Genomic DNA, 22,716 nt, shown 5'->3' with positions numbered 1-22,716 from the left:
TTATTTATTTAAAATGGACAACCATACTGAAAGCAGTGGTTGGAAAATGACTGCACTGGCAATATGTGAACTTCACAGAAAGGACAGCAACCAGAGTACTTTAAAGAACTTCTGTCATCTCAAGGTCTAGGTCACTAGCAACCCTCAGGATGCTGCCCTGCTTGGCAGTTGATTCTTTAGGCTTACTGCGACAGTAGACTTCAGGCCATCTATTAACTGACGGATTGACTATGATCATGAGATTTGTTGTAATGCAACAATTACCCAAATAATAACTCTGGTTATTTTTTCAGCTACAAACTCAGACAATTTTTATCTAGTTAATATACCTCATCTGATCATCTAGCTTGGGGCGATTTTTGTAGCTCTAAGTTTTATTAATTTAACTGCAGCTGGTCACAAACAACGAAGGAATTTTAAAACTTGAATCTTCAACTTAAATAAAAAGCATCTTTGCTATCTTAAGTTCTTTCTGTATGTATATATATATTTCTGGTATCCAACAAACTCTTAACATCATGTAGTGTTTTACCGTGTATATATACACACATATACACACAATTTATATAACAATATAAATATATGAAAATAAAAAGGCTATGTATTATACATATAGAGTTAATTCTACAAAACCAAGTTACAGATCTAAAGTTAAAAATTAATACTCTCAGTTGTAACCCCCCCCACCAGATTCTCAAATTAGCACAAGCTTCCTACACCAACATACAGAAGCGGGAAACAATAATGCCAAGAAGGAACATCCAGGGCCTGAGCCTGCAATGTGCAGTCAGGGGGAGTTTTGCTACTGCCTTAACTGACCCACAACTGGACAAAGACAAGGGGCCATCAACAAAACTGGAACGATTAAGCAGAAAATCCTTCTGCTTTCACCAGTCCTTGTGAGGAAGTTCTGCCCACATGATAATCAGGAAGCACAGCCCAAAGGACCACTGCGTAAGCTACACATTTTTAGACAGCAGTAATGGTGCCTGCTATTAGAAAATGTCAGTCTATACATCATAGTCTCACATTCGGCAAGGGTTATGCACAGAAAGCGTGCACAGAATTTTTTAAAACTACTAGAATTTGGTTTGTGGATTGGTGCCCTCGACACAAAACTGTCAGACAGCTTCAGGACCATCTCGGTCAGTTCTATCAAACTGCTCAATAGTTTTAGAACATACTTCCCTGTATTCTAATTTACAAATGTTTTTCATATCTATTTTACTTTATTTCTCTCAATTAATTATCCTGTTGAATAAATGGCATATCTTCACACAACACAGTTGTTGTGGTGGTGTTTTTTCTATAATTGACCAGCATCTGCTTCAGACAACATTTTTACATTTTCGTTGACTTTCCTTCATCTTCCGGTCTTGTAAAAAACCCACATCAGCATGAATTTGTTATGTAAAGACACTGTCAATCACCAATAACTAAAGTAAGGGTATGAACTGCCCCCCCAACAAGGCTTGCCATTTAGGAAAGCATTTAAGTATATTCCTACACAGGCATTATTTTGCTGAATCAAGGTCTTTGTAAAGTAATCATAGGGAAAAGCTGGACAGGTGTAGGAAGAGCTCCCTCTTTTGTTTGACTTAACTTCTGTAAAGAACTTTTTCCACCTATTTCTTCAGTTAACTACAAATAATATTAAATGCTGAGGCTGAAAAGAAAAAAAACCCAGTAGAATATTTACCATGCTCTGCCTGTTGATCTGGAAGTCTCTCGGTTTTCTTTCCATTTCCTCTTCTTCTTTAAAGTTAACTTTGTCCTGAACATATTACTATGTTCTGAGGGATTCCACACGTCTTAAAACAGAGCTTTCATTACAAAAAGTAAAACAATTTCCACATGGTTCTACTTTACCTCATCTGTGAAGCATCTAGAATTTAAACATAAAATTAATAAAAATTTTATAAAAAACCCCCACAAAACCAAACAGGACGTTTAGCAAGTGAGTTCATTTTGGTCTAATTTTTCTTTTCAGCAAATCAAGACTTTGATTTGCTTTTAACGTTTAATAGATATACTTTCATTTTGCCCTCTTTCACAACCCCGTCTTCCACATTTGATGATGTTACCTGAAACTGAATCACTGACATGTGTAAAGGGCACTGGATCAGTTTCCTTCACATTGAACATCATCATAAAATTAGGTTAAAATTTTAACACTTCAAGTATGTATTCCCTACTGCATTTTTTTGGCTTCTAAACAAGCGTGCTTTCCAACAGCTCGTGTTCTTCTGGCTGTATTAATACAAGTTCTCCCTCAGACTGCACTGAAGAGAGGAGTACGTGGTTTTGGGCACGCTCCTCCCATAGGCAGCATTTGCTCTGAGCCACCACGCTAACCGAAGCCCGACGCGGCTGGCACTAAACCTGCCCTTTCTCCCATTCAGCCCCACGGCTGCAGTATCTCAATGGCTGGCTAGAAAATCAGCCTTTCTGTCTTCCCTCCAAAACGCTATTGCTGTCTCTTTCACATTTAGCAACGCCAAGTTCATCACTTCTAACACAGTCATCAAATAAAGGTTTTCCAAATAAAAAAGTCCTGGGGTTTCATAGTATCTGATAGCACCGGTACCCCCCAGGGTAGGAGGGTGGCTCAGCCAGCGCGACCGTGCCATACAAACGGGCAGCCAGCAGCTCTCCCGGTTTGTATCTGGACAGGTTTGGAAAAGGTCCCCCCACGGGACACGGGGCACCGTGACCTGCTGCAGATGGCGGCGTTTCTCCTGTTGGAACAGCCCGTGTTGTAACGGGGTGGGTGCTAGGCCGCGTTTTGCAATGCCTCCCCTTGCCACCTGTAGGTGGGGGTGAAAGGCCCTGCCCGACTTTCCCCCTTTCCCCCCCTCAGAGCCATCACCGATTTTTCTCCCTCTGCCCCACCCCAGTCCCTCTCTCTGCCGGCAGTAGCCCAGGAAAAGGCGTTTTGGCCGTGAGTGACTCGCAGCCCGGCTACGGCCGTACTTTCCCACAAGACTGCCCGGCCCCGGCGAAGGCCGCAGAAGGCGGGCAGGACCCCCGCTCCCTCAGCGCCGCGCGGCGGAGGGGGGGGGCGCGGAGGCGGGGCCCCTCGCTGCCTCAGGCCCGGCGGCAGAAGGCCCCTCCCCGCCGGGCGGGCAGGGGCGGCGCCCGTGGCGACGATGGCGGCGGCGGGCCGGGCCGGGCCGGCGGCGGAGGCTTAGCGGGCGCCCGCCGGGGCGCCGCTCGGCATGGCCCGCGCCCTGCTGCTGCTGCTGCTGGCCTGCCCCTGGCTGGGCCCGCGGCCGGCGCGGTGCCAGGAGGCGCCGCAGACCCCCGACTGGCGGATGACGCTGAAGACCATCCGCAACGGGGTGCACAAGATCGACGTGTACCTCAACGCGGCCCTCGACCTCCTGGGCGGCGAGGACGGCCTCTGCCAGTACAAGTGCAGCGACGGTGAGGCGGGCGGCGGGGCGAGGGGCTGGCGGCGCGGCCGAGACCCCGCCGGTCCGCGGCGACCCTTGCCCTCCCGCCGGCCGGCTCGCTTCAGGCGGCTCGGCCCGGTCAGGCCGGCCGGGGCTGTGAGGGCGGGCGGCCGGCCGGCGGTAGCGCTCCCGCCGGTCCCGGCCGCCGCTCCCAAGGAAGCGGGGCGCAGCCGCAGAGGAAACCTCAGTAACAAATTCTTACACGTGTACATATATATGTATATATATAACCTGCCTGGAGGCGGCTCCCCTGTCGTCGCCGGCTGCCGCAGAGGGGTGCCAGGCAGGCGATGCTCCAGAAAGGGGGTTTCTTGCCAGGCTTTTCACCGGCGCTTCAGGAGCGCCCCAAAACGGGAGGTTCATGTAGACCCTCTCGGTCTCTCTCGGCTGAATCGATTTACCCTCAGCTTACTGGGCTGGATTATTTGTTAAGTCAGGAAATGAGTTTGGTGGTGGCACCCTGACTGGCTCCACAAGAGTGGTGAGGACACTGTGACATTTCCTCTCTGTACTAGAATATGCACTTTTCAAATATGTTTTTTCTTCTCCGTTATTTTCAATTGTGGCCTCAGTTTGTTTCCAATACCGAAACAAGATGGAGGGTCATTTTTCAAATTAACTCCACAATCTTCCTTAACTTGGGATGCAGAATTCCCTGTCTTGCTGCACTAGTAAGTGTTCAGGGAGACATGACTTTAGCAGTCTCTACTAATTTAAATTTTATTAATGTTACAGTTGTAAATTAAAAAAAGGTGCTTCATTCCAGTTCATTAAATGTTAAGCTAAAAAAACCAGAGCACTACTGTTGGTTGCATATAAAGCATAGAAGTATTAATGAACTTACTCTAAAGTACTCTGTTCTTTAAGGTAATCCTACATATTGCACACTTAACTGACACATCAATTTTAGTAACTCAAGATGGTTGTTTTTTTTTTTAACTTGGGAAGCTAACATTAACACTTGCTCAGGTGTCTTGTCCCCCTTTTTTAAAAAAATGCTTGGTACCCCTAAGTTGTAATTTGGTAAGAATTGTTGATATTCAGGTGCCTGAATATATGTTTAAGTTAAAAATATAACTGATACTGTCTCAAGCCCAACAAATGCCTCTGGTGTGTTTTAATAGTACTAAAATTCTGTGCAAAAAATCTATTTGAGGCATGATAAATTACCTTTTTCAGGATCAAAGCCCTTTCCTCGCTATGGATATAAACCGGCACCACCAAATGGTTGTGGATCCCCTCTATTTGGAGTTCAGGTAAATATTTCCATTTTGGAGCTTCTTTGTGTGTCTTTCATACATGAGCTTTCCTGAACGTGGGTGTTTTTTCCCTCTCCCATTCTAAGGATGAGACAGCATCCACATACAATGTTCCTGCTTTTATCAGCTCCAACACATGCTTTGGTAACAATGTATGGAAAATGTTAGCATTATAAATGAACACAGCATAAACATTTTCATCATTGACCTAAAATAGGGATAAAATGGAATGTTGATGATTCATTTCTAATTTGTTAATGTTTGGCTTAGTGTTTTGTTCTCACGATCTTGAAAGTGTTGAATAACCCCAACTGTAGCCCTGTGAGAGTGGAAGGTTTGGCTCTGACTCTTGCTGTCCTTACTGATGCTAGTCCATTTTCTTTAGTGCTAGAAAGAAAATATGGGTTAGCTTATGTACTGGGTCTGGCTGGGATGGAGTTAACTTTCTTCATAGCAGGCTGCATGGTGCTGTGTTTGGGATTTTGGGCTAAAACCGTGTTGATGGTTTTGGCTGTTGCTGAACAGTGACTGCACAGCTTTGGGACTTTCTCTTTTTTCCCCACTCTGCCCATCTACCACCCCAGAGCGTAGGCTGGGGCTGGGCAAGAGGTTGGGAGGGGACAGAGCCGGGGCAGCGGACCCAAATTGGCCAGAGGGATATTCTGTATGATACAGAGTCATGCTCAGCCATAAAAACTGGAGTAGTGGAAGAAGGGCAGGGGGGGGGAGGTGGTAGTGTGTGTGTTTGGCTTCCAAGGTGGCTGCTGCTGAGAGACTGGCTAGGCATCCATCTGCTTGTGGGATGTGGTGAATGATTGCTTTTGCGCTGCTTATTTTGGGGCATTTTTTTCCTCTTTCATTCATCTATTAAACTGTCTTTATCTCAACCCACAAGTTTTCTTGCTTTTGCTCTTTCTATTCTCTCCTCCATTCCATGGAGGGGGGCAGGGGCTGAGCAAGCAACTGTGTCACTGCTTGGCTACTGGCCAGGGCCAAACCACCACAGCTTACTAGAGGTGAACAGCAAAATACAGAGATAAGTGAATGACAGCTGGATTGACTGCATTAGTTTTTAATTTCTAATGGTTACAGTCTATTCATAGGCTATATCTTTCTTAACTAGAATACCAATGGAGTGTGTGGGGGGGATTTTCTTCACAGTTTGACATCGGTATCCCTTCGATGACAAAGTGCTGCAATCACCACGACAGATGCTACGATACTTGTGGCAATACAAAAAATGATTGTGATGAGCAGTTTCAGTCCTGCCTCTCCAAAATTTGCAGAGATGTGCAGAAAACGCTTGGAATCTCAGAGAGTGTCCAGGGTAAGTGTGAAAAAGCCTTTCTTTTTTTTCAAGTTTAACCAAGCTTATTTGGGAAAGAATCTTTGTGCAGCGCAGTAGTGCCACGCTTTCATAAGCTGATGCTATTGCTGAAAGGTGCCTTCTTCTGTCCCTCTGTCATGCAGCCCAGATACTTGTACAGCAGAGCAATGACACAGCATGGGAAAATGATCAGGGTTAAAACTAACTTTGAGGGGAAAAAAATAATGCTTCCCATTTAGAAGTATGAATATGGGAATACAACTTGATCGAAATGGATGTATAATTCTTGCATTTACTGTAGCATAGCTGAATATTCACTGTTCTGCTGAATGATTTCTAAATGTGTACTACGTGTGATTGCTAGTAAACTATAGGAAAATACTGAATTGTTTCCGTTTATGAAATAAGATTTTAGAATAATATATTGTCATAGTGGAAGTAGTTAATGCTATCCCTTAGTGAATAAATTTTAGGGTTTTTAGTAACACACCATACGATACTCCTCCTGGCTGTTGGCCTGCATCGGATGAATACGTGACATAACAACACTTTTTAACTTGAACAATGTCACTTTTACAGTAAGTAGTCCCACCGAGAGCGGTAAGTTTTTAGAACAAGCCTGTGTTTGAACTTCTCAAATTCATTTAACTGCAAATAAGTCATCATGTTAGTGTTTCGTGTCAGAACTGGTGAATATTTGTTCAATTCTGTTGAGCTGCTGTTAAGGATAGCAACCTCTGCATAAATTGGGATGCAAAAAGTGAGGGGGTAAAACAGCTTTTTCATCTTTCCAAGACTAAGTGATGTTTCTAACACTGATAACATTCCATATGCAATGAATTTTTTTGTTTGTTTTGTCTGGCATATGAAAAATCTTTATTCACAACTTAAATGATTCTGTATTGGTTCAGTCTTCATTTGACAATCTATTTGCTACGCCCAGAGAAGATTGGTGCTTTCTTAGAATCATTCTCAGTTTGCCAGAGTAATTTCTGTTAGTTTCATATTCCATTCAAAGAGTACTTTTAACTGAACTCCTTTTTGCTTGCAGCTTGTGAATCAACTGTTCAGCTGTTGTTTGATGCGGTTATACATTTAGGATGTAAACCATACCTGGATAGCCAGAGAGCTGCATGTATGTGTCGTTATGAGGATAAGACAGATCTCTGAAAGAAGATACTGAGATCTCATGGTGTAGAATAAAGTCAAAGACTCAGCTGGAATGAAGCAAGTGTTTGGTTACAAAGCTTTATGCTTTTCAGACAGTAATATATTAAACACTGACATGAATATACTGGTTTGAAAGTCACTATGATATTCTTCCTAATGTAAAAAAGAAACAAGTCTTCCTTCTCTTCCCCTTGAAGCCAGAAGCCTGGAAACTGAAATTAGTTTCCTTTGGTGTATGTCCACTCAGGGTATGCTATCGTAAAACACTACTGCCATTTTAAAGTTTTTAAGAAAACCCCATAATGGGGAAATCAGAGGCACAGAAGAGTTGTATTGAATTATCAGATGATTTTTAATGTAGGTCAAATTTTACGTTTACTAGTAGTTGATGCATCTGATAGACCAACAGGAAGGAGCATTTTGTGTGTGTTAATATGGTATCTTAAATAGCCTGTACTTTCATGCTTGTGGTACAACTGCCTTCAGTTCTCTCTGATTTTTGCTGTCCCATGCGTTTGTTTTTTAAAAAAAACAAAACCAAACAAAAAACCCCAAGCCCTTAGCAAGGGTATACATCTGCACTACATATTTCTACCTGACTGTGTATCAACCTTACTTCTGCAGCACGTTTCAGATCAAATATGTTGATCCTTTCAAGGCTTGACCACTAAAATGAACAGTTTGCAACCTAGGGATATACTTTTGATTTGACAATATGGTGGAATGTAGTTGCTATGTTATTTTAAAAATGAATCAAATGTTTATTTTTCAAATAAAACATTTTGTGTTGTGTATTATATGCATAGAAAGGATATATTGTTCAAAGAAGTTGATTTATATTTGTCTTGTGGCACAACTTGGTTACTGTATTCATCTTTGCTTTCATTTAGTCCATTCTGATGAAAACTAAAAGAAAGTTCCACAGTTAGGGTCAGTATGTCAAACAAACCTTTTTATTTAAAATGCCCTCTGTGAGGCTGGCAGATGTTTGAACCTGTACTTCTGTCATCTGTTCCCTCTCTGACTTCTCTAGCTGAAATCACCTGATGTCTGAATTATTTGGGGTTTGTTCTCTGTACTGATCTTTCATTGCTCATCTCCAGTTGTCAGTCCTTAGTTTATTTTTGCATTAGGTCCTCTGTCATAAAGATTTTGATTTGCTCTCCTGCTGCCCTGATTCTGCCTTAGAAATCCACAGGAGGAGAGGACTGAAAATTAAAATACTGCATCTGTGAACAGGGAGTGGAAACCATGCTAAAAGCCTAAAATTTACGAGATTCATGGACTATAATGTAATTTCTCCTCTGGAAGTACTTTTATATGTTTTTTCTTTACCAGTTGTTTGTCTTATTTTTGTTTGTTTTTCACTAGAGCTTACTGTACATGACAGTGAATTTAAGTGCCTCATAGAATAAAGTTCCTGCTAAAGTTCTTTGGCCATGCTTCATGGTTTCTTTTTGTATTTGTGGATATGAAGTAGCACTGCAAGAAAAGTATTACTATAGAGTTTTACAAAACCGTGCTTGAAGAACTTGTAGTTCCTCTAAATTTGGTGAAGTTTGTTTTCTGCCATAGAATTGAAACAACTCTGAATTACCCTGGAATTCCATGGTTGGAACCCTCTAAGTCTTTTAGCACCAAATCAGGGAATGGTAATGGCATTGCTCGTTTAAAATAAAAAAAGTACCACAATGAGTCCAAAACACTATAATTCAGCTAGATGGCTGTTGAGTTGGGTAGAAACGAGCTTAAACTAGATGCTTAAATGAACACAGAAAATTTTCACTGTTCGAAAGAGCTGCTTTTTGTTCCCTTCTGTATTGACCTGTAATTATACCATGAAAGCCTTCCAGAGTTTCCTTCAAAAAGAGCTTTAACAGTGCTGGGTAGCACTTTGATAGTTCTGCTTGCAAACCAGAGGAAGCATTTGACTTCTTCCAGGGAGTCTTTACTTTGCATAAGCTTTTCCTGTAGCAGAAATCCTTGATTATAGTTACCTGCAAACTATACAAAATGCATTTTACAGGCCACAGCCCCAAAATGAAGGCTAGCTATCGCCCCCAGGATTAATCATACCATTTAACAACTTACATATTTTTTATATATATATATGTAAAAAATATAATACTTGTCCTGGTTTTGGCTAGGATAGAGTTAATTTTCTTCCTAGTACCTGGTACAGTGCTGTGTTTTGGATTTAGTGTGAGAGTGATGTTGATAACACGCTGATGTTTTAGTTGTTGCTGAGCAGTGCTTACAGTAAGTCAAGAACTTTTCAGCTTCTCATGCTGCCCTGCCAGCGAGTAGGCTGGGGGTGCACAAGGAGCTGGGAGGGGACACAGCCAGGACAGCTGACCCAAACTGGCCAAAGGGATATTCCATAGCATAGAGCGTCATGCTGAACAATAAAACTGGGGGGAGTTGGCCAGGGGATGGTGGCCCACTGCTCGGGGACTGGCTGGGCATCGGTCAGCGTGTGGTGAGCAACTGCATTGTGCATCACTTGTTTTCTGTATTCTTTTATCATTATTACTATTTTCCCTTCCTCTTCTGTCCTATTAAACTGTCTTTACCTCAACCCATGAGTTTTACCTTTTTTCTGATTCTCTCCCCATCCCACCGGGGGGGAAGTGAGTGAATGGCTGTGTGGTGTTTAGCTGCCTGGCAGGTTAAACCACAACAATACTATACAGAGCAGCTCTTGGCATTTGACTCAATACTGCATGCTTTTATGTAATCAGTAATACTATTTAAATATTGCAGTGATTTTTTTTTTTTTACAGGTTAAAGTTAATACAATTAAAGTTAATACAGTTGCCTTCCTCAGGCTATTTTGCTTTTCTGGATGATATGAATAACAGCAGTGTGTCCACAACCAAACTTCCTTCTTCGAACTGCAGTTCTGATACATCCATAATGCTTTTTCCAAAATTACCCACTTATGGTGGAGCTACTGCAACAATCTGAAAGTGTTTCAAAACATGTACATGCATGTACAACAAAAACTTTAATATATTAAAATCAGCTGGAAGTGCAAACCAGTCAAATGCTACTTTAGGGTTCATACATTGTGATCAAGTTACTGGTGACTCATCTGAACACAGTGGCTGACTGAGTATGCTCTTAGCCTCCAGCAAAACAAAGTGGAAAGATGTTTGGTGGTCTTACTAGGATCTAAGCGAACTGTTGGACTGAGGAACATGGCTGATATGAGTTCAAGCTGCAAAACAGAAAGCTGTTAAGAGTCCCAGATTCAGGTTCTACAGCTGCTACTTCACACAGGATTCTTGCTGCCAGTGGGTTTAGGGGCAGCTCTAGTGTGAGCTGAGAGATCTGGGATTTGCAGTTTGCAAAAAAATGAATCTGCTTGGTAAAAGTTTAAATGTTTCACTGTGGCAAATGCTAAACTCTTATAATAGTATCATGTTCTAACTAAAGGATACACAAAGACAATTTAAACAATGGTTTTATCTTGATCTAGCTGCCTACTGGCAGTCTGAGGGTAACAAGTCCAAACAAGGGGAAAACAAGCAAAGGTAATTGGAAATACCCATAGCTCCTTGAACTAAAAGGGAGACATCTAAAAGATTTAGTCATGCAAGAAGCCTGTGTAAAAACAGGCCAGACAGACTGGGTAAAAATACCTAAAATCCCACTCTACCTCCTTTTGTGCTTGTAGCAGCAATCTCCAAGAGCATATTCACACCTGAGTTTATTCTAGAGCCTACCTAGAAATAGGCTGGATAGGAAATTCAGATCCATTCACGGTACAGATCTGCAAAGCTCTTACACAGAAGGATGTTTTTTGTCATTGGCTTTGGTTTAGAAACTCTTATGCAGTCAATCAGACAGCAGTAAGTAAGTGCCATATAATGAAAAGGTTGAGAATATCAGCATTTGTTAAGATACCTTGGCACTGTCTTCAATACATTGGTGCTCTCCTCACAGTTCTAAGATCATCAGAGAGAACTGATGCAAGAATAGAGCAAAGCCGCAAAACTACATCCAAACCTCTCAAGGGTTTATATGTGGGCGCCCAAATGAAAATGCATTTTGAGTAACCATAGTCTTACAGCAAAGGAAACAGTACGTGCCTTTAAAGGGACTTCTAGTACAGTTTCGAAAAATCTCAGTTTAGTAAACATAGTAGTTTCTCACCGTATTTCAGGATGATGCCTTTGTATATAACAGTGCAGTTAATGCAACATGGTGACTAAAGTACGCATCACAGGAATACAGATAACGCATGACAAACTTAAGACACTTTAATACATCACGCTTCAATTTTCCCGGCTGAGTTTCGACCTAGGCAGCCGGCCCTTGCAATCTCCCGAGCAGGAGAGACTACACCAAGCCACTGGCATTACGGATTTACCTTCAGGGTGCGGCGGTCTCCCCGCAGCCCCGGGAAGGCCTGAAGCCCCCGCAGGGAGGCTGTCCCCCCGGCCGGAGGCGGCCGCCTCTCCGCCTGGTGCTGCTGCCGCTGCCTCCCGCCCCGACCACCGGGACCCCCGCGGCCCTCACGGCCACGCAGCACTTCCCCCGATCTCCCTCCCCGTTTCTTACAGAACCGGCAGCCGCCGCCGAAGGAAAGGACGATAAACGCCCTGCCCCCAAGAGGGTGCCTGGGCCGGGCCGTGGAGGCGGGCCGGCTCCGGGAAGGGAAGGCAAGGCGCGCACGCACGGCGCGGCGTCGGGGTGCCTTTGTTCGCGGTCATGTCAGGCTTGGAGCGGCGGCGGCCGGCAGGTGAGTAGGTGGGCGGCGGGGGGAACCGCGGGGGGCGGCGGGTAATGGCGGCTGCCTGCGCAGTGGGTGGGGGCGTTGGTTGGTCGGCGCCTGCCGGAGCCAACGGCGCGGCGCCCGCGCCCGCCGTTAACGTGCGGGGCCGTTAACGGTCTCGGCGGTCCGCAGGCCGCCCCCACGCCCTGGCGACAGGGGTCTCGACGCGGCTTGTGGCGCCCGGGCAGACACGGTGCCGAGCGCCCCCCGCGGCGGCAGAGCGGGAGGGGGCGTCTTTGCGAGGGGTTGTGGGGAGAGGGGCCTCCCCCGCCGGCTGACCCGAAGCGACAGAGCGGGGGCCGTGCCTGGGGGAGCGCTGCCCCGAGGTCGCTGCCGACGTTCGTGGGGAGCGTGGCCTTTGCTTCCTTTCAGAGAGGGAAGGGGAGCGGGGAAAGGTGGCAGGCGGGGAGAAGGACGGCACGACGGCGGAGACAGCCATCGCGGAAGTAGATTTGCGGGTAAAACCCAGCGCACCGCACTGAGGGGAAAGTCCGGGCCCCCCTCCCCCGCCACAGCTGCAGGAAACGAAAGCGGGGGTTTAACGACGGCGAGCCCGACGGCCTGGCCCCCGCCGCCCCAGGACAGCCCGGCAGGGCGGCGGCTGCGGAGGGGTGAGAGCGGGAAAACGGGGTTGCTTTGTCAACACAGAAGAAAAACAGCTGGCATCATAAAAAGAGGGGAAAACACCGTGAATAGCTGGGGTTCAGGTGCCCAGGAAGAACGGTGATGCGGAACAGGAAGACAAGAGAAGAGAGGAGCAGCAAAACTGTGGGTTTGGTTCCCGAAGATGCTGTTAGGCTTACATACACATTTTTTTGTACCATTTGGTTACTGGTATTTTCTAAATGCCATGTCCTTTGGCCCAAATGGTAGACTTACTGACATTAAAACGTATCCAGGGAAAGATGCTATCAGATCCCAGTGTAATCCAGTGCACACCTGATTTCTGATTCCTTTGAAACAATCCATCTTCACGACATTTAAGACAAGTAAGTAGTCCCATTGAGAGCAATCAGTTTTTAGAACAAGCCTGTGTAAGACAAGCAGAAGGCTTTTCATTAGTCATAATTTAAGCAGTGTTTACTTGAAGGAAGCTGCAATATGACAATGGCAATGAAAAGCTAAAGACTGGGAACCAACTAGACAGGATTAAAAGAACAGGAAAACGATCTTTCCCTAGTTTCCTTTAGCCCAGGAATTCTGTTCTTCCTGTGTCTACAAGACAGCATTTTTCTGGCTAGAAGTTTGATGACTATAAAATTTTTATGATCTGTTGGTTTTTGGGGGGGTGGATTACCCCCCCCATCTCCCCTTCAGTTGAGGCAAAAGCATCAGCCAGATCTCAGGTACAGAAGCAAAAATACAGTGTGAATGTAAACATACAGATGCACTCTTAAAGGTATCTGGCTTCCTATGATCAACAGAGTCACAGGCGGTGTTGCTATGTTCTATCTACACTCATTTTTCAGCACTTCTGTCATTAGTCTGACCTACATGTTATGTTTCAAGCAAACTGAAATAGTTTTTGGTGTGTTCAGTTTACTAGTGATAATTGTAAGACTCTACACCTGAAAGCATGATTGATATTTGTCAGTGGGAAGTTTACATGTAAATAGTAACACTTAGAACCATGTGACTTCTTTGAGCCACCCCCCTACTCACCTGTGCTATGGTGTTCAACATAAAAGCTTCTGTAGCCAAGTCTAGATTTCTGCAAGTTTATTCTAATGTCTTTATGAACTTTTCTCCTCTATCAATACATAACTATGTTAGTTTGTTTTGCAAAAGGCTTTAATCAGATGTGAAAAACAGATGTGAAAAGGTAGTATCATATATACAAAGTAGTTTGTAAAATATATGTATACATGACATGCCTTCCCTTATAATTGCAGGCCATGTCCAGTTGGATAGCAGACCTACATCAATCACCACAGGTACAGTATAGTATATAGTTTTCATAATGTGGTAGTTAGTCTCCAGTAGTAGTAGTAGGAGCTGTGATTTTATAGCCCATTGAGACGTTTAAGTGAAAGGAGTAAGTCTTTAGTTCTGCATGCTCCCAAGATGTGCATGTTTCCTGTTGTTCCCACAATGTTACCTTTATGTGCATTCTGTTACTGGAGATACTTATGTCTATATAGTTTAGCAGAAGAAAATATATAAATCTTGCATCTTCTCAGTTGTCATTAGCTATACATACTGTTACACTACCTACTATGACTTACATGCTGCATCCAACCTCTAAGAGAATGCTCAGCTTTGCATTAGCAGCATTACTGAAATAAAAGAAACGTAAGTGTATTTTTAGATTATGTAAAATCATAACTATTGAGTTAGAGACTCTTTAAATAAATACATCCAGCTAGTTATATAAAATCATGATCTCTGAATATGTCTATATAGATACAGATACACAGACAGATACAAAATATGCATGTCTTGACCACCTAAAATTCAGACTTGGAGTCAGAACTTTAAGAACAGCCTCCAAAAGCTGTGGGTGCAGACAAGCGCTAAATGAAGCTGTTTAACTGCATGCCTACTTACCCGATGTGTGAATGAGCTTTTGGTTCACGTTAACAGCTGAACTTTAAGGCTGGATGCACAAGCTCAGATTGTTTCTTTTTAATGAATGATTTAGTGGCTAAATCACTTTTTGATCTCTCTAACAGATGGAAATCAGAACATCACAGAAGTAGATGCACTGGATATAAGGTAAAGTTCTGATGACAATGACAGAGAGATGGCCCATGGCACTGAGGTCAGTGCAGGGTTTTCTGATTTTTGTTAAGAATGTGACTGGATTATTCAGCTCAACTTCACCCACTTACAGAACACGTTTCTAGTTTTAGCTACACCAGATGTAGAACCACCCTTCTTATCAGGAAGGCACGCAGAAGGGACTCTTAGGAGTGGACTCCTTTTATGTTAGGCAACGTGCAGAGACTGTGGCAAAAATACCACCACAATCTAAGGAACAGTTGAGCAGACTAAGTGACAGAGTGTAGCACAGGAACATATACCTCTAGAAGGAGGGTAAAGCGACCATGGGATAGTGATTCCAGGAATTTTTCATACTCTACCTTACAACATCATCTAGCCCTGGAAAAGGTACACTACCTGCCTGATAACTTCCTCCGCCTCACCCACTCAGTGAATACAGCTGAGGAAGCACTATTTAGGGAACCATCCTTTAACGGTCATTCACAGGATCCAGGGACCTAACTGTCCAAAATCCCTACTAGCCCTACATCTAGCCGAATCCTAAGGAAGATAAATTGCCAAAATCCACATAAACTCTGGTACTGGTACAGGTGAAATATCATTCATAATTACAGGGCTAAAGTTTATCATCTTTGCATTTTATCATGATAAGTACTCAAATTGAGGAGAGCGTGACAAAGCACCCCGCTTAACTTTTCTTATTAGTTATCCAGCCAACATTGTAGAAACCCCCAGACTTTGAACAGTCATCCAGAATTCTTGTTCCCTGTATGAATTCTTATGCAGACGTTACAATAAGATGTTTTATTAAGGCGCTGCTCATAATAAAGTGGAGAAGCAGAAATAGTTTATGGATAACTTTGGCCACTTTGTAGTGAAACAAAAGCATTTTGCTGATGAAACTGCAATCTTTAAGTAACGTCTGCAGGCAAATATTCTAAGCAACTTCTCCCACCAATTGCACCAAACCTGAACTTTCCATAGCACAACAAAAACAGTAACATGCCAAAAATGACAGCTCTGACTACAGCCAGTCTTAGGACAGCATGACCTGGACTGTCATTCTGTGCACCTGTAACACTGGCCTTGTCTATTGCCAGGGCTACTGCCAGAAGCATTTTAGTTTCTGTTTTCTGCACAGATACCTTTGTCCATAAAAGCAGTAAGATTGTCTGCTTTGTCTCTCAAAATACAGCCATGTCAACACTTGGAAATGACCTTTTGGGTTCAAGTGTACAGTCCATAACATGCTATCACAGACTTCTACGTTGTGTTTTGCTCATAAAACAATAAAATTGCTCAATGCTACTTCAGACACACAGGTGCTCCGTACGTTTGTTGCCATGATAGTTTAAAGTCCTCTACTGAGAAGCTAGGTTGGTCATTTGTTCTGTCCTTCAGAACAACACTGTCCTTGAGCTTTAGGATTTTGTTGGCTGGTTGCTAAAAACTTAGATGAACAGTTGTATTGTCATAGCTTGTCATTTTGTTAGGGTAAATAATACAAATTTGTTCTCCTTTTGCAAGATACACTATGAATACCACCTCATCACCAGTTTATAGTCTATTGCTTATGATGCAGCACTCAATTTAGTTAGAAGAACTTGAAGCCAATCTCAAAGAGCTACAATTCCAAATAAGTACATATGCACTATCCAATTATGTTAGAATAATATTTAGTTAAACACATAACATGGAGAATTGGAGCCAATTCTAAAGTGCACTGTTATATGCCTTACTGTGTTACTAATGAGACAGTCTCCTGACAAGAGAAAATACAAATACATTGTAGAGAAACTGTTCAACCTACCTGATACAGCCTAGTACACACCCAACACTTGTTTTTACTGAATTGCTTAACATGCCCAAGCTTTTCAAAAAGACCTAGCAATTTAGGCTCTTCCTAAAATACTGGATGTTTTGAGGTCTTGTCTTCTGAAATTGGATCCTCCAAGTCTCTAGTCAATTAAGAAATCTCAGCTAGCAGGAATACAGGAAGGGAATTCAATTAGCCATTAACTCATTTATCAAGAATGTTTTCCATCTCTGGCAACAGGCAAACACTTGATCCTGCAGTGCAATACAAAATGAACCATCAAAGAAGAGGAATTGCGTTAATCTTCAATCACGAGCACTTTTTTTGGCATTTAAGGCTGCCAGACAGACGTGGGACTCTTGCAGACAGAAACAATCTGAAATGCAGGTAAGAAACCTGGTTTCTCTACTAAAGCTTAAAAAGCTAAACTTCAGAAATCATGGTCAAATAAGCAGTTACCTAAATCTTGCATTTAAGTATAGAACAAAAGATTTTGCAGACATAAGCACCTATGCAACCTTAGCAAAGAAAGCCATAATACAAAAGCTTGAAGGCATGTTCCTTTAAGTCACAGAAACTGCTGGCACAAGTCCTATGATTTCAGCGAGTCCAGAGCTCTCTTAGGACAAACTCCTTGAAGTAACTTCAGGTATCACACCTGCACTTGACACCAGTTTGAGTTCAAAATCAACTTCAGTAGGTTTTTTTTCATAAATAATGCATAAACATGAATATTCATTCTCTCACAGGGAAAACAACTGAGTTGGTAGCAACTGACGTATAATTTGAGCAAGATTTTTACTAATACTGATGTGTTTTAACAATAGTTTGACAGACCTTGGATTTGAAGTCAGACATTTTGATGATCTGAAAGCAGAAGATGTGCTGCAGAAAATTTATGAAGGTAGGAGACTATATTATGTCTATTTGTAGCAGAATTTCCAGATATTTTTCTTCCATTCTCTCTGTCCATCTAACTTAAAATAATTTTTGTGCACAAAGAAGTTAACATTAGAAGGACTTAAGGGTTAGACTTCAGATTATTTTATTGCACTGTAAGTGAAGCTTCTGTGGAGAGAACTAATGAAGTCGCTAAGAGCTGAAAGAAAGTACCTGCACCTGGGAGAAGTTAGTAACATTCTCCTTTTTACTTTTAGTGGCCCTTACCTTCAGCTATGTTGAATCATTGCACCTTCAAATCTCTGCAGTATTACACTATCTGAAAATAGGGTTCATTTGAAAAAGGACTGATCAGAGATTAAATATATGATACAAATGTACAATATTTTTTTAAACCTGAAGATCACTGTTTAGTCATCTAAACACCACTTGACTATTTCAGCCTCTAAGGATGACCACAGTAATGCTGACTGCTTTGTTTGTGTGTTCCTGAGTCATGGTGAGAATGATCATGTTTATGCATATGATGCCCAAATCAAAATTGAGACAATCACAGACATGTTCAGAGGAGACAAGTGCCAGAGTCTGGTAGGAAAACCGAAGATATTTATCATTCAGGTAAGATGTCCGTTTCTGAATTCAGTGGAGTTAACACTGACCTGTCCTCTTGTAATACAGAAGTCAGTTTTCCTGGTACAGTCTTTCCACAAGGGAAAGTTTTTGCATCTTTAGGAAAGAAGGTATGGAAAACTGTTCCTTAAAGGCATTTAAGACAAGGATTCTTCTCTTTTTTAAAAAACCTTTATGTACACAAGTGTTAATATTATGATTTTATATCATATATTAATAAGAAGTATAATTTACTGTATTTAATAAGAAGTAACTTTATGAAGAGCCACCCAAATTAAGGCCATGTCAGATTGACTGTCAGTGTATATTTAATGGCAGAGAAGACAGTATCATTTTTTTGAGAAAGTTGTGTACAGCCTCAGCTCAGTTCCTACTGTTCACACCTCACAGCCCTAGGCTAAGCTGTAGAAGGCTATCAAACCTCCTTACCCTCACTGTTTCCTTCCAGGCAAGTCCCTTTACTTGATCCTTACAGAAGTTGTTTTTTGGGGTTTTTTTGGTTGGTTGGTTTTGGTGGTGGTGGTGATGATGTGTTTTTTGTTTTTATTTTTTTTTTTGTTTCTTTTCTGTCCATGACCAATACTTGGCATCACTGTAGAATGTAAAGAATCAATTTAAGGCTTTATTGTCTGAGAAATACTGTTTGCGCTAAGCAGTCAAATAAAGCCCATATGTAACCTCCTGTTTCACTCCTTGGTTCACAGGATAATGCAAGTTGGAAGGGACCTCAGGAGGTCTCTGATCCAGCCTGCTGTTCAAAGCAGAGTCAGTTATGGGGTCAAAACAGGTTATACGGGGCTTTATCCCATCTTTATCCAGATTACAATTAGCAAACTCACATGCGAACCTGGCCTTCAGCAGACTGTAATTGTAGTAGTTTATAGAGTAATTGTAAGAATTACCTTTTTTTCCAAATGAAAGCTTCCTTAGGCACAAGGCCACTGCAAGAATCAACACATTGTTAATTCATCTTTCATTAGGACTCATTCAGCTTTGATTTTTTTTTTTAACCAGGTGCCAAAGATGGAAAAATATTTACATATTTCAATTTTAAGTTATAAGTAATACTTAGAAACATTTATAATATATACTCATCAAAAAGCAAAGTAACTTAGTTCAGTTCATCAACTGAGTTCTTTTACAGCACAATTGGCATAGCATTTACCTTTGGAAATCAGAGGAAACAGCAGGGATGGAACTTCCATCACTGTAAATGAAAGAAGATTTTCATGTTTCTCTCTTTAGTGATAGTTCTTAAGTAATGCTCCTTACCTACTTTGTATCTTTTGAGTGTGTTCTTACCTTCTTATCCTCCATGTATAGCCTTTCTGCAACACTGACAATACTGGGCTCACTTACTGGCTTCTCACAAAAAGCCCCTCCCTCAACTAGTACATTTGAGACTGAACTAAGAGCAGAAGTGTGACAGCATATAATGATGGCTGTGCTTCAGAGCATGTATTCAACGCTGCCTTGCCAACAGGTCCAAGGGAGGTGATTCTTCCTCTCTACTCAGCAGTGGTGAGGCTGCATCTGAAGTACTGTGTCCAGTTCTGGGTTCCCCAACACAAGAAAAATACGGACTTACTGGAGTGAGTCCTGCAAAGGGCCACAAAGATGATTAAGGGACTGAAGCATCTCTCTCATGAGGAGAGGCTGAGAGAGCTGGGACTGTTCAGCTTGGAGGAGATTGCTCAGGGGAATCTTACCAATGTTACAAACACCTGGTGGGAGGGAATAAAGAAGAGGGAGATAGGCTCTTTTCAGTGGTGCCCAGTGACAGGACAAGAGGCAACTGGCACAAATTAAAACACATGAAATTCCATCTCAACACAGGAAAACACTTTTTTACTGTGAGGGTGGTCAAACACTGGAAGAGGTCACCCAGAGAGATTGTGGAGTCTCCATCTGTGAAGATACTCGAAAGTTGACTGGACATAGTCCTGGACAACCTGCTCTAGCTAACCCCGCATGAGCTAGAGGGGTTGGACTAGGTGATCTCAAGAGGTCCCTTCCAATCTCAGCGATTCTGAGATCATCTTGGAGCTTTCACTGGACTTTTTCACCAATATTTTAACTGACAGAGAAGTAAATGGGTCTTTATGAATCCAGACTCATGGATGGATGTTCCACAGCAGTCCCCTCTGGTTCGTGTCAGAAGTATCATATTAACATAGGCAAGCTTGGCAGAGGTGAAAGCATAACAACACTTCCTACCAACAGGCATGTCGAGGTGATAAACATGATGATCCAGTTATTGCTCAGGATTCAACAGATGGTAGCGATGAATCCATTGTCAATGACACTGAAGTGGATGCAGCTGGTGTATATTCCCTGCCTGCCGGTGCAGACTTTATCATGTGCTACTCTGTGGCGCAAGGTAAGTTCTAATATTTTACATCTGATGTCTGGTATGTCACTGTAACAAGCTTGAACACTTCTTCATTTTGCAGTCAAAATAATGAGTACAGTTCCAGGTCATCTGCTTTACGTGTCTGATAAGTGACATCTCATCTGGGAAAGAGCCTCACATGTTAAGGAAAAGGCAAAAATAAACTATCAAGGTTGCAGTTAATTTGCCAAGCAGAAACATTCCCATCAATCTTGCTGCTGAGCTATCTGCTGACAGCAAGCATTCCCCTCTTTTCCAGGACTGTAGGATTCTGGTGGCTTATAAATTTCCCTGCACTACGTGGCTGTCTTCTCCAGTCCTCCATGTATCTTGTCCTCAGTCCCATCTGCTCTCTTGTAATGTGCAGACAGATACAATCCTGTAAGCTACCAGTCCCTGAACCATGCTCCTCTTGGCTGAGCACTATAAGTGATCTCAAAGCCATTTTCCATCTACAATTTCCAGTGAAATTACATAATTGGCGAAGTAAGATTTACACCTATTAGTAATCCCTTACGGATGCAGCTAGCGAGCAGTAACTCTCATGACTGTTTTCCAAGTGGCATCACTACTTACATTTGGATATAATTTTATGTTCCTGTTCTACAATAGGTTACTTTTCTCATCGTGAAACTGTAAATGGCTCCTGGTACATTCAAGATTTGTGTGAGGCACTTAGGAAGCACGGCTCTTCCTTGGAGTTCACAGAACTTCTTACTGTCGTTAACAGGAAAGTATCTCATCGCAGAGTGGATATGTGCAGAGACATTAATGCTATAGGAAAAAAACAGATTCCTTGTTTTGCCTCAATGTTAACTAAAAAATTGTATTTTCATCCAAAATCAAAGTAGATGATTGTTATTTAACAATGGCAATCATTAACTAGTACTCACTGCAGAAGTGAAAAACACACCATCTTAGTTCAGAAGACTAATACTCTGCAAGATTGTTTGCAAAAAACACTGGCATCAAACGTTATAGTTTGTATACATACTAGCTTCTAAAATCTTAAAGCAATTTTAAAGCTAGTGTTACAGCTCTGTTCATCTCAGGGAATTTGGGAAAAGTTGACTGGTGCAGAACTATTAAGAGGTGCTCAGATTTTATTGAAATTGGTACTCTAGGTTACTTTTTTCCTTGAAAGTTTTTTTTCTTGATTTCTGTCTAACTATGCCACATTTTACTATTTCCAAAACATTTCAAATGTTGCATTTGATTAGCTTGTCTTGCTCCAAGAGCGCAGTTTACAGGGAATATGTTTGTAGAGCATCTTTTAAAATCTGTGGACAGCAGTATCCACCTTACAATTTTTGTGGATTTATTGAGCTTTTTAGACATTTTTTTATCTTCTCTCAACACTAGAAAGGAACTTGATTCCTTGAGTACAATTGTAGTATTAATATAGACAAAGGGCTTCTTTTTGCTTGCACATCATTTACATTTGGGGCACAATTACAGCTTGCTGGTGCTTTGCATCCTCAGGAGAAAAGCAGTAGTGAAAAGAGACCGTGTACAGCTTGCTTAGCGTGACTTTGGGTAAGCTCGCCTTGTACACATCTCTAAAGCTAAAGCAAATCATATCAAGGTTCCAGGCTCACTTACAACTGCTGGACATGTCTAGGCAGCTCTGCAAAATACAACATATGCAAACCTTCATACTTCAGGCCTTGGCATTGGATCAGACTCTTCCTCCCCTTGGCCTCAGAGATCAGCCATACTCTGTCATTGTGTACATAAAAGTGATAGTGCATTTATCACTGTAGGACGTTTCACCATAGGATTGTTACTACTGCAGCGTCAGTAATTTCCATGATACTGACTAAAAGCGAGTATTTCTTTTATTATTTTTTACATTATTGGTACATATGCGTAACTCTGGGGGACAATGGAGAACTCAAGCTGAGAGAAGTGTCTTAATCCACTTTCCTGGGTAGAAAATAATTGATTTACTGGCTGTGCTTTAGTTAAATCTTTCCATATACTATGTTCCGAGTCACAGATGTTAAATCTTACTATGGCTACTTTTAAGGTTTGTATAAATCATGTATGTTTGAATGTTTTGATAAATTCTTTCAATAAAATGCAACAGTGAAACATAAATGATTTTACAGTAAATGAGTTTGATATATTACTTTTCCAGCAATATTTACTAAAAAAAAGCTTACTTGTGATGCAAGTCTAACCTCCACCAATGGTGTTACACCAAAAGAGTCAATGCACAGAGCTAGGGAAAATGAAACAGTAATTTCAGGAAAAAAATCCT

The 22,716-nt window shown here is 42.1% G+C and overlaps 2 protein-coding genes across 3 annotated transcripts; both read left to right on the top strand.

Moving 5' to 3' along the window:
- Positions 1-3,218: 3,218 nt before the first annotated feature.
- PLA2G12A (phospholipase A2 group XIIA) lies at positions 3,219-8,642 on the top strand. Its single transcript, XM_050895649.1, has 4 exons — positions 3,219-3,426; positions 4,635-4,711; positions 5,876-6,041; positions 7,093-8,642. Exons 1-4 carry the CDS (start codon positions 3,219-3,221, stop codon positions 7,209-7,211), a joined length of 570 nt encoding a protein of 189 aa, XP_050751606.1. The 3' UTR covers positions 7,212-8,642.
- Positions 8,643-11,912: 3,270 nt separating this feature from the next.
- On the top strand, positions 11,913-22,545 carry CASP6 (caspase 6). 2 transcript variants are annotated; one of them, XM_050895799.1, is made up of 8 exons: positions 11,913-11,958; positions 13,884-13,925; positions 14,664-14,706; positions 16,772-16,918; positions 17,359-17,435; positions 17,874-18,049; positions 20,285-20,441; positions 21,066-22,545. In XM_050895799.1, exons 1-8 carry the CDS (start codon positions 11,928-11,930, stop codon positions 21,302-21,304), a joined length of 912 nt encoding a protein of 303 aa, XP_050751756.1. In that variant the 5' UTR covers positions 11,913-11,927; the 3' UTR covers positions 21,305-22,545. The 2 variants fall into 2 exon arrangements, with proteins under 2 accessions (XP_050751756.1, XP_050751758.1); XM_050895801.1 differs by lacking the exon at positions 16,772-16,918.
- Positions 22,546-22,716: the final 171 nt, after the last annotated feature.

The sequence above is a fragment of the Gymnogyps californianus genome, chromosome 4, assembly GCF_018139145.2.
Source record: "Gymnogyps californianus isolate 813 chromosome 4, ASM1813914v2, whole genome shotgun sequence".
NCBI classification, from domain to species: Eukaryota; Metazoa; Chordata; class Aves; order Accipitriformes; family Cathartidae; genus Gymnogyps; species Gymnogyps californianus.
The sequence above is the reverse complement of the archived record's forward strand: the minus strand, read 5'-3'. Positions and strand labels throughout refer to the sequence as shown.